The sequence below is a fragment of the Phragmites australis genome, chromosome 9, assembly GCF_958298935.1.
Source record: "Phragmites australis chromosome 9, lpPhrAust1.1, whole genome shotgun sequence".
Lineage (NCBI taxonomy): Eukaryota > Viridiplantae > Streptophyta > Magnoliopsida > Poales > Poaceae > Phragmites > Phragmites australis.
This window is the reverse complement of record NC_084929.1, coordinates 33060374-33072505: the sequence shown is the minus strand read 5'-3', so window position 1 is coordinate 33072505 and position 12132 is coordinate 33060374. Positions and strand designations below refer to the sequence as shown.

The 12132-nt window shown below is 42.7% G+C and overlaps 1 protein-coding gene across 2 annotated transcripts; it reads left to right on the top strand.

Moving 5' to 3' along the window:
* Nucleotides 1-380: 380 nt before the first annotated feature.
* LOC133929275 (respiratory burst oxidase homolog protein A-like) lies at nucleotides 381-8013 on the top strand. 2 transcript variants are annotated; one of them, XM_062375970.1, is made up of 15 exons: nucleotides 381-1106; nucleotides 1201-1360; nucleotides 1445-1493; nucleotides 2136-2249; nucleotides 3778-4200; nucleotides 4764-5147; nucleotides 5233-5328; nucleotides 5402-5517; nucleotides 5636-5803; nucleotides 5888-6047; nucleotides 6236-6433; nucleotides 6527-6655; nucleotides 6792-6870; nucleotides 7192-7310; nucleotides 7411-8013. In XM_062375970.1, the coding sequence occupies exons 1-14, from the start codon at nucleotides 428-430 to the stop codon at nucleotides 7299-7301; spliced, it is 2865 nt and encodes a 954-aa protein (XP_062231954.1). In that variant the 5' UTR covers nucleotides 381-427; the 3' UTR covers nucleotides 7302-7310; nucleotides 7411-8013. The 2 variants fall into 2 exon arrangements, with proteins under 2 accessions (XP_062231954.1, XP_062231953.1); XM_062375969.1 differs by having other exon boundaries at nucleotides 7192-8013.
* Nucleotides 8014-12132: the final 4119 nt, after the last annotated feature.

Below are 12132 nucleotides of genomic sequence, written 5' to 3'. Positions count from 1 at the left end.
TATCCAACCAAACATTACCAAATATTTCAGATTTTTTCCCTTTGACGGTGTCAGCTTCTCCATGACCAAGATAAATTGCTACCCCTATCTCCTCTTTTCTTCGGTTTGGACTCTCTTGTCCCTGACACGAGGGTGCCTCCTTTCTCCATACACGTATATGTCTCGAAAGCAAATTGTATAAGATTCTGTAATACGAAAGACCATCTCTCATATGATAATACACGTCTACACATCTATTATCTCTTTTGTTAATTCAACAATTAAATTATAAAATGAATGATATAAATAAAATACTATAAGAATCTTTTACCGCGCCTTAGGTACCGTTTGCTTGGACAGTTGTGCGAGCTATATCTCTCTCGCCCGGCCCCCATATTGTCAAAGGAGTTTGGTGGCTTGCAGCAGTGCCGGGAGGGGAGCGGGAGTGATGCGAGGAGGAGGAGGAGGAGGCGTCGGCACGCCGGGACGCCCGCGATGGGGGTCTGGCGCGACGACGCCGCGGTCGCTGAGCATAGGCTCGTCGCCGCGCGGGTCAGACAGGAGCTCCGACGACGGGGAGGAGCTGGTCGAGGTGACGCTGGACCTGCAGGAGGACGACACCATTGTGCTGCGGAGCGTCGAGCCGGCGGCTGGTGCCGCGGCGGCGGGAATGGGGGCGTCGCCCTCGTTGGTGGCGCCTCCCCTTCCTCGGCGCGCGGAGCCCCCGGCGTCCGCGGCTTCGTCGCGGTCGCGGTCGCCGGCGATGCGGCGGACCTCCTCGCACCGGCTGCTGCAGTTCTCGCAGGAGCTCAAGGCGACCGCGAAGCAGTTCTCGCAGGACCTCACCAAGCGGTTCACGCGCACCCACAGCCGCGCGAATCTCGCCGGGGAGCCATCGTCCGCGGCGTTGCCGACGGGCATCGAGTCCGCCCTCGCGGCCCGCGCCGCGCGACGGCAGCGCGCGCAGCTCGACCGCACCAAGTCCGGCGCGCAGCGCGCGATCCGCGGTCTCCGCTTTATCAGCGGCAGCAACAAGGCAAGCAACGCCTGGATCGAGGTCCAGGCCAACTTCGATCGCCTCGCCCGCGACGGCTACCTCTCCCGCGCCGACTTCCCGAAATGCATCGGTAACCCCTCTTAATAATCCCTCCACCCCCTGCAGAAACCCCACGCATCTCAATCTGTTCCTAAGTCCTAACCGCATTGGAGTTTTGGATGTAGGGATGACGGAATCGCAGGAGTTCGCGATGGAGCTATTCGACACGCTGAGCCGGCGGCGGCAGATGCAGGTGGACAAGATAAACAAGGAGGAGCTGCGCGAGATCTGGCAGCAGATCACCGACAACAGCTTCGACTCGCGCCTCCAGATCTTCTTCGACATGTAACTCCCACAATCTGCCAACTGCTAATTAGTTACCGCAATCAGTTCCGTTAACGTGCCTTCGTTTTGGTATGATTTAATCAGGGTGGATAAGAATGCAGATGGCCATATCACGGAGGCGGAAGTGAAAGAGGTAAACAATTCCTCGTGGCTGTGCTGGGTATTTCACTCGCAAAATTTTTGCTCTTGCTGTTTGGGGATATTTTGATAGAATTTTTGGAGTCTTTTGATAATTGAGCTGTCCATTTCCCTATCTCTGTAGATATGTACTACTTTTGTTTAACTGTCCGTAGATATGTACTTGTTCTTTTGTTGTCTTACGAGTTTGTGTTCCTGGATTTACGCATAAGGATTATGGAATTTGGTAGCTTGCAAAAACATTGTCGACTAATCGAGGTCTCCCGGCGAAACTGGCGGGGAAAGCACCCCCACCTTCCGGTCTCCACACAGCATTTTTTTTAGCTATTGAAATTGCTTGTTCTAGAACGTGGGAGGGGTGTTTAGTAAATTTACTATTGATGGATATGGAAGTCCAGAGACCAGAAGGCAGTAGTTGGTGGGGGCATTTCCGTCATGCTGCCTAATTAGTATTATAATCTGTTCAAATGATGCGTGGAAAGAGGGGAACTTTTGGATTAGAGTTCAGTTTATTAATTTTGCTGAGGTCATCGTGGAAAGGGCCAGGCCAGGTTGTTTGTTTACCCAACTTTTCTCGAGGTGTGAAAAAGATGGTTTGTGATCAATTAATTGAAAAATGCCATTGCTTTGTTTCCAGATCATTATGTTAAGTGCTTCTGCTAATAAACTGTCGAGGCTTAAGGAGCAAGCTGAAGAGTATGCGGCTTTGATCATGGAGGAACTTGATCCCGAAGGGCTTGGCTACATTGAGGTAAAATACATTTATTTTTAACTTTTTTATCCCGTACTGGGTATGGTCTGATAGGAGTTGGTGCACCATGATTGGTTCCATGATCCTGTCTGATATCCCATGATCCTCATTATCCACTGATTTTGGAGGTGTTCAGGGGAAACATCTTAACTGGAAAATTGTTGACTTACGGGATAGTGAGAAAAAAATAGTGATTTGGACTGGACATTTTTGGGTTTATCCATCATAAATTGACACTACAGGGTCAGGGTTATATTAACTTGTTTTAACCAAACAATACGACATGGCTGGTCCTCAATTCATCAGCACCATTGCTTGTTTGGTGAAAACTGAAAGCGAAAGTTAACCAACTTTTCTTTCGAAAGAATCCCATTCCCCCAGGGAAGGTATTATTGTTAGAATCTAAAGGAAGATTTTTTCTTGCTCCTGCCAGTCAAACCCTTCAACTGATCTCCAGTTTTCGTACATACCAGTTTATCTTCTCTTCTCCTCTGCCTCCCTTCTGTACGTCTACTTAACATACCGGGATGCAGTGGCATGTGTCAATAACCATCTAGCTCATGTTCAGTCTGGGAGACAGGTCTCTTGTTTCTTTATTTGTTCTAATGCTTTGCCCCACACATAGTTGCTGGAGTTCTACCTGAATTTTTTTAACGACAGCGAGGTTTAGTTTCTTTGTATAATAAAAGGAACTTGGCGCCTGGAGCCCTTTGGTCTAAAAATGTAGCCATCTGACTTCATCCAAGAAAAGTTGAAAACACTTTGACTGTTATATTTAAAGCCATTATGTGCTGGTTCACCTAGGGTTGCATCTTTTAGCAACAGTAATAGAGTAGCTCTAGCCAACCGTTGTATGTCGTATTTCTTTTTAGGAGAGTTGTATGTTGTAATTAAAACATTTATACTGTCAGCATTCATATAACAACCAAGATTGCCTAGCCATGGCAGCTTAAATTCTTTCACAGCTATTGTAGAATCCAAAAGGAACATGCAACTTTAGTTAATACCACAAAATTAGGCAATAATGCTATAGTATTACAGTGATTTAATAAAAATGTGCTAATAAATGAAATGTCTGCATGCATTGAATCCATGCTCACGAGGACCATTATGCCATAGAAGCATCTGTAAAGTAACTTTCAAATATCAAATTGTTATCCTGAATTCTATGTAATGTTGCTGAGAATTTCCGCTGCTCTTAAATCTTAAACAAGAGTTTATTTTAATTCGAGAATTTCCTATGTGCAGCGAGCTCCTCACTTGTAATTTGTAGCTTTGATCTATAATTTCTGTACCAAATTAATCATTTATGCCACGGTTTAAAATTGAAATGTGCTAGGTTACATGTATAACTTGTTTGTTTTCTAAATGATCCTAATCGATGACCCATTGGTTGGCATCTACATAACAAATATCTTGGGAAAAAAATGCTCTGTTATTCCATTTTTCCAATTTGATATGGTTTTATAGACCTTGGAGTGCAATTTGTGACATCTTGAAAAAAGACTGCTTGTGATTGGTATTGCAGCTTTGGCAATTGGAGACACTGCTACTGCAAAAGGATACCTATGTGAACTACAGCCAGGCCTTGAGCTACACAAGCCAGGCACTAAGCCAGAACCTTGCTGGTCTCAGGAAAAGGAGCCCGATACGAAAAATTAGCTCCACGTTAAGCTACTATCTGGAGGACAACTGGAAACGCCTCTGGGTGCTCGCATTGTGGATTGGGATAATGGCTGGACTGTTCATTTGGAAGTTCATTCAGTATCGCAACCGGTATGTCTTTGATGTGATGGGGTACTGTGTCACAACTGCAAAGGGGGCTGCCGAGACTCTCAAGCTGAACATGGCACTTATCCTCTTGCCTGTATGCCGCAACATCATCACCTGGCTGCGGAATACAAAAGCTGCACGGGCATTGCCATTTGATGATAACATAAATTTCCACAAGGTTAGACACTAGACTCAACTCAGTTCTTCCTTATCCTTTCGAAAAGATAGGGGATGGGGTCACAGTACGGCTTTAGGACTTATCAACGGATTTGTGTTCGAGAATGTATCTTCCTTATCCTGTTTGTCTCTTTGCCATTTACATCACATGATTTTGTACTGAATCATAACCATGCCTGATACTTGCCTAAAAGAGGCACAAGAGAAGCTAAAACCATTTGGTTGGTACCATGCAAAATGCACGTGGGCCATGATTGGACCATAGCAATCAGCTCATAGTTATACTTCACCAATTTTATGTCAAGGTAACTCATGCCTGGCCCGTTTTTCCTGGCTATGAAATGTAGCAGCTTGTGAAGCAACATATACATGCTGCATGAGATGCACTTTAGTTCATTTTTTCATTGGAATGCATAAGATGTGAATAGTTTATTGAACAAATGGTTAATCATAAGTATAATGGGGTCACTAGTGATGCCTGGCAAGGACATACATATGACATGCTTCAGGCAGACCAAGAATATGACTAAAAGAACAAAAAATTTCCTTGTGTTGTAATGGCAGACTATTGCAGCGGCAATTGTGGTTGGTGTTATCCTTCATGCAGGGAATCACCTTGTATGTGATTTTCCACGGCTCATAAATTCATCAGAGGAGAAGTATGCTCCTTTGCGCATGTACTTTGGGGAACAGAAGCCGACATATCTAACGCTGGTCAAAGGAGTGGAGGGGATAACTGGAGTAATCATGGTTGTGTGCATGCTTATCGCTTTTACTCTAGCAACAAGGTGGTTCCGACGTAGCCTGGTGAAGCTTCCAAGGCCATTTGACAAACTAACTGGGTTCAATGCATTCTGGTACTCCCATCATTTGTTCATCATAGTGTACATAGCACTCGTTATTCATGGAGAGTGTCTATACCTTATCCACGATTGGTACAAAAAAACGGTGAGATAATCTCCCCCCCCCCCCCCATTTACTCTCTGGACCTGAACAACTTTGTAAGTATTTAATATCTTTTTATTTTGTACAGACATGGATGTATCTTTCAGTGCCTGTTGGTCTGTATGTAGGGGAGAGGACTCTGAGGTTCTTCAGGTCAGGCAGTTATTCTGTCCGGCTATTGAAGGTCAACTCACACACATTTAGGAATTTTAGTTCTGTATTTGTTTATGGTCCTCTGACCCATAGTTCTTTAGCAGGTGGCCATATATCCTGGTAATGTTTTGACATTGCAGATGTCTAAACCTCCCACATTCCGTTACAAGAGCGGACAGTATATGTTTGTTCAATGCCCAGCTGTTTCACCCTTTGAGTGGTACATGGCTCTTTGTAATTAAACTATTTCTGGAGATTTCCATTTTAAGATCGGAAAAATATGTTTCTGGACATTTTGTTTGTAGAATATGTAGTTAGAAACTTCTTTCCCTTTTCAGGCATCCTTTCTCAATAACTTCGGCACCTGGGGATGACTATCTAAGCATTCATGTTCGGCAACTTGGTGACTGGACACGGGAGCTCAAGCGGGTATTTTCAGCAGCTTGTGAGCCACCGGTGGGTGGGAAAAGCGGCCTTCTTCGAGCAGATGAGACAACTAAGAAAGCGTATGTTCAGTCCCTATATGCATCTTATACTTGATAACATATTTCAGCAATTTGGGGCTTCATAATATATTTTTGGAAATGCAGCTTACCAAAACTTTTGATTGATGGACCATATGGTTCTCCTGCGCAAGACTACGGAAAGTATGATGTTTTACTACTTGTTGGATTAGGAATTGGTGCCACACCTTTTATTAGCATATTGAAAGACCTGCTCAATAACATCATCAAAATGGAGGAAGAGGAAGTAAGTGATCTTTCTTAGGCTACCAATTGACCTCTTCATGATAGCCAGTAACTACTATAAGAAATAAGAATTGATCTGTAATTGTTATTTTCTTTGTGCTTTAGTTGGCCATCTTTTCGAAATACCTTTTCCCCACTAATATCATGACAGACTAGGCCAATGATTAATTTTTTCACCTATCTTTGCAGGAAGCTTCGAGCGATCTTTACCCACCAATCGGTCGCAGTAAGGCACATGTTGATCTTGACACCCTTATGAGGATTACCTCAAAACCAAAGAGGGTTTTGAAGACAACAAATGCGTACTTTTATTGGGTGACACGTGAACAAGGCTCTTTTGACTGGTTTAAAGGAGTCATGAATGAGATTGCTGAACTAGATCAAAGGGTAAGTACCATCAAATCATTTTTTTTTACAAATCACGCTATTTGCTTTTCCGTTTGCAAATTTGTTCTTACAGATGCTCTTGTTCATTACTAGAATATCATTGAGATGCACAACTATCTCACAAGTGTTTATGAGGAAGGGGATGCCCGGTCAGCACTCATCACAATGCTGCAAGCTCTCAACCACGCCAAGAATGGTGTCGATATAGTTTCGGGAACTAAAGTACGTTCTAGTACTCCAATACAACATGCATCATACTGTAACACTTTGCTTTATTACTAGGATGAGAAAAATATGAGGGAGGAATACCTTGTCATGTTCAATGTGCCGCTAATAATTCCATTTAATTTTTTTGCAGGTCAGGACACATTTTGCAAGGCCAAATTTTAAGAAGGTCCTATCTAAGATAGCCTCCAAACATCCTTATGCTAAAATAGGTCAGTTACTTTTCATATTCTTGATATACTTGAAAGTTATCCTTTTATACCCTTTAGATGAAATATCCATCAAGATGCATTTTTTTAATAAAACCGGCACTAAAAAGATGTAACTAAAACCAGAGACTTCCTGTGGTTAACATCTCGATTTTCAACAGTACATACAACATGCAACAAAAACAGGAGGGTAGCATGATCAACTTAAGCAGTAGACATGGTTAAAAGACTAGAAATCCTCTACATTTCTGTTTTAGCTACACTGCATGACCCAAAGAAAAACCTATTTATGGCTGAATTAGTAATGGTTACTGTTGTGTATAGGAGTGTTCTACTGTGGGGCTCCAGTTCTGGCCCAGGAACTAAGCAAACTTTGTCATGACTTCAATGGCAAGTGCACAACAAAATTTGAGTTCCACAAGGAGCATTTCTGAAATACTAAGGTAAATACACAATAGGGAAACAAAGGAAGATGAGTTGTATCATTATATCTATGTCATTTTTTGCTTTAACATGTTGCCATCTTCGCAATGAGTTGGAAAGAGCAAGGGAGAAGCATACAGTGTTGTGTTGCCCAAGCGCACAGCGCTTCTGCTGCCAGTTACTACTAATTTCATGCTTGAGATGCTCGAATACAATAAGAGCACCGAGAAAGGAGAAATCGGGGGCCAGCTGGTACAATACATAAGGCATCCATCATTGGTTCAACAGCACATACCCAAGTGGGCCAGCGAGGGGATTCCCTCAATAAGATCTCCCTTGTGCAGAGTCCACCCGATGATATTGATTTTCTTTGGATGGTTGTGATTAGAAGCAGCGTGGTGTAGGACATAGGAAGGCCAGGATTTCACAAGGCTATCTAACTGTATATTTGCATGCAGCTGAGTGCTTAACAGAGGCTACAAATTTGTTCTAACTTTGTAAGTATATACAGGAATGGAAAACAGAGTATAGTTGATTTTTGTAAGTAGCGTAGTTTGGTAGTGATTGGGGGGCTCAAATACCATTCAAGGCTGTTTCTTTGCTGTGCCGAGTGAGAAGATGCATTTTTTGGGGGTATGATGTTACATATAATGATGTATATCATATTGTGGCAAAGCCCTTGTTCTTTATAACATTTTATTTATAATGCAGTTTGTACATGTCGATGCTTGGAACTTTGTGTTGAAAGATTAGATGTGGTAAATGATGATATGATATGTTACATTTGCACTTGGTAAGAAGCTGTGATGATAACACTGTTGTTTACACTTGGTAAGCTGTGATGATAACTGGCAACAAGATACGTTGGAATTTATTTGCTCCTGCGGAAAATTGATAATGGAATGACATTGAAGGTTCATATATGTATGATGTATGCATTGCATAAATTATATCATTTCTTATGAAATCGTTTTGCAAAATACTTTCTTCCATTAAAAAAATACTTACATCAGAGCCCCATATCATAGGACTATTAATGTGGACACTTAGTTTAAATTATGTCTATCGGTGGTAGTAAGTTTATTGTTTATTCATGTAAAAAGGGTATTTTCTCCCCTAAATATAAGAAGAGTAAAGGTTCTCAAGTGGCACACATAATTATTAATAAAATAGAATGATATCGAACTACATCTTTTGTCTTCTATGCTGTTATATTAAAAAAATTGTTTCATTAAAGCACGGTTATAATAATCATAACACATAATTGCTCGATAAACAGGTGGTACTAATTTTTTTAATAAAATATTTTTATTGAAGTTTTCTGGAAAAGAAAATATGACACCACCTTGGCGCGGCCCCTCCCCGACCGACCGGCCGGCCGAACCTCGCCTTTGTGAGCTCACCGGCGCGCCACCCCGGCTGCACGCCCCGCCTTAGAGGACGCGCGCCGACACCAACAGCATCACCATCGCCGCCCTCAACGCCGACCGTCAACGCCGAAGGCATGGCTGACGCCGATCTCATCGCCTTCTTGTCGGGATGGACGGCGCCGCCGCCAATCCGCCGTGCCGGATGGCAGCATGGACCTACGGGCCACCGCGCCATCCCTAGGCACGCCAACCGACGAGCGTGCAGCTGTGCTACCGCCACCGCCGCGTTGCGCCTCCGGGCGAACGGGCGTGCGCACGCGAGCACCCAGCCGCACCGCCGCGGCCGCGTCTTGCCCCCGGGCAGATGGGCGTGGGTGCCGCGCCGCACCGCCGCCGTCGCACCGAGAACTCGGGAGGACGGGCGCGCGCGCGTCGCCGGGCCCCTTCGTTGCTGCCGCCGCGTCGCTCCACCCGAGCGGACGGTCAGGCAGGCGGGCGTCCACGCCGCCGCGGCCGGACGGCTAGGATTTTGAACCCTAGCCGACCGGGGTAGGTGGGCCGCTCGGGTGAGCAACGGCCCACATGGGCTGTGACCCATTGGGCCGAATTGATCCGGATTTTGCGAAAAGGCCCCCATATTTCTGCAATATTAGAAAAAGAGTCTCGAAATTTGCAAATGGGTTCTTTGGACCCAAAAATTACGATAAATTCCCAGTTTTTTTCTCGGAATTTACGTATATGTCCCTTGAAATTGAAAAATAGGTCTTTCAGATAAAAGTTGCATATAAACCCCTAAAATGTATAGTTTAATATTTTAAGGTTTTTAATTAACATGTTTAAGAATGATTTAGCTCTGGAAGTATGTTTTCAATCTAGAAATTGTTTTCTGCTATGTTTTAAATGTAGAATTTTTTTCTATACATAATCAAATAGTAGGAATTCATGTTAAAGATGTTTATGGTCTAAATCACCATCAAAATAAACTCCATTTGTATTGATTCAGAGATGTCGGATCTCACTAAGAAAAGAATTGAGCTTGCAGTTGATGGGCACAACTACCTAAGCTGGGCACTTGATGTTGAGTTTTACTTAGCCTCAGAAGGGCTGATTTCATGATTGTGACGAGTGTATGTTCCCCTATTTAGTGCCCCAACAATAACTTGGAAGCACCTTTGGTTTTATTGTGCAATTTAGTAGTTTGGCTCATCTGATCAAGCATAGTTTATTGGAATTTGAACTCATCTCTGGTGCGCGTATGTGTGTTTTGCAAGGTCATTCCTAGTGTGTTTATACTTCGTTGATACACATAGGCGGATCCACCGGGGAGTAGGTTGATCATCTCTACTTTTAGGAATATTTGAGAGCCTGTAGATCTAGGTACCAATTAGAGGGGGTAAATAGATGTTTTTTAAAACTAATAATTAAGCTATTAACAAAATTTACGGAAACAAATTAAAGATCACTAGAGAAATATAAAAATAACTAAAAGCTATGTCAAAATTTGCAATTCTAGAGTGACATGTAATAATTTATATTCCAGTCAAATAAATTGTATAAAGTAAATTGCTCAAAGGATAACCTACGAAACTTGTCCCAAGGTATCGGTGATTTGCTGATCACCCATAATCCACGTTGAGGTAAGTTTAAACTTCTAACCTTTCTCAATAAAGTATCCAATTCTCACATGAGAAATGGCTCACACCGAACAACTTGATTTTAAACCAGAATAGAACAAGAACTATTCAATACCTCGATTCCACTAGAGTAGCACTTAGCCTTTCCGGCAAGACGTGCTCAAAGTCTCCCACAATCACCGCCGTGGCTCCTTCACAATCTTCTTTAAAGGCCTCAACAACGCAACAACCTCCGAGCCGTCTAGCAGACGACAACCTTCAAGAGTAATAAGTTGATGATGCTTACTTGAAAGATCACTAATGTCCCAATGCTCAAACTCTTCAAAGTTATGCAGTAGATGTTTTCACACTCTAAAAAATGCAACCACTAAGCTAAGAGAGGGAGAGGAGGAAGGCAAGAGCTCGAATGAGTTGTAATGAAGTGTTAGAGTCATTCCTTGAACCAGCCAAACTCTTATTTATATCCCACACTCAAGAATATAGTTGTTGCTGTTGATTTGACACCTTTACGCATTGGACGGTTAGACCGTAGCTCAATCGTCGATCGGACCGCTGCAAATACAATAGCTACAAAAGGTGTGATGATGACTTTGACACACGTCTGGCGGTCAGACCGCGACCCCTCACGATCAGACTGCGAGCAGGGAATAGAGTGTCAAAACTCTTAGCTCCCAGAGCAGTCAGATCGTCAGCCAGACCAGAGGGTCCAAACCCCTATGTTCGTTTGGCGGTCAGACCGACACACTATTCGATCAAACCGGAACCGAGTTCTACTAAGCATCGACCAAGTTTATACAGCAGTCAGACCGTTACAACTCAGAAACATCCTAAAGATAGCCTTTTATTGGTTTCTCTCAAACTAAATTTCTCACTCTGTATGAAATACAAGTTTGAGCAATTGTGACATTATATATATCTCAAGTAAACATACATCAACCCCTCTTAATAGTACACTATTTATTCTATCAATTCGATCAATTTCTCTTCTCTAATCTTATTTGACCGGCAAAAGAAAATACCCTATAATAATACATTTGCCTTGAGCTAGCCATTTTCATGTCTTTAACACATGTATCTTCTACCTTCATAATATCTTTATGACTAACCTTTTCATAACTCATTCAAACATGTTAGTCCATAACAGACATATTATCATTAATTAAAAACACAAATTAGAGATCTAGATGCCTCAGAGCTCCAAGCCCCCTGTAATATAGACATAAAGCTAGATGAGTTCAATACTACATATGGATGAACCCAATTTAAATTTGAGTAGCAATATTTTTTCTGAACAAATTGAGTAGCACTGATCAAGCTCATGACACAAGTGACACAGCTAAGCCACTATCTTGAACTTCGTGGTTGCTTGCTAAATGATTTTGAAGCTAGGTATTCCTGACAGCATCAATAGCCTCTGTGTATAAACAGTAAATCGACTCGTTGTCAGTCTTATTCAGGACAACAACTGAACAAGCAAAGTAGCAACTATAAGGTCCACTGCAGCATAGCCAGCTTGAAATGATTCAGCATGTGAGGAAATAAGGTACTGTTGTGACTGATGCCCACCGGTTCTTGTAGGCGGTGCTAAGCTAGAAAATGTAATTTTATAATAGATTACATACTCAATGTTGATTTTTTACGTACCTTATAAATTTTTATTCATTCTTTTAATATCTTTCAATACAAATAAACGATCCTAATAAATTATACACCTATAAAAAAATTTCTTCCAGTAAGAGCGGGAGCCCCTCTGCGAGACAACCCGAAGAGACGTTCGGCCGCCGCGATGACCCGGACCTACACGCTCCTAGATAGCTGAAGCATCAAAAGTGTTAAAC

Bases quoted from the DNA above. Each gene is read 5' to 3' on its own strand.
- LOC133929275 (XM_062375970.1), top strand. From the start codon at position 428: ATGCGAGGAGGAGGAGGAGGAGGCGTCGGCACGCCGGGACGCCCGCGA. The intron at 5,329-5,401 runs GTCAACTCACAC...GTTCTTTAGCAG, and splicing joins ATTCTGTCCGGCTATTGAAG to GTGGCCATATATCCTGGTAA. The intron at 5,804-5,887 runs GTATGTTCAGTC...TTGGAAATGCAG, and splicing joins GATGAGACAACTAAGAAAGC to CTTACCAAAACTTTTGATTG.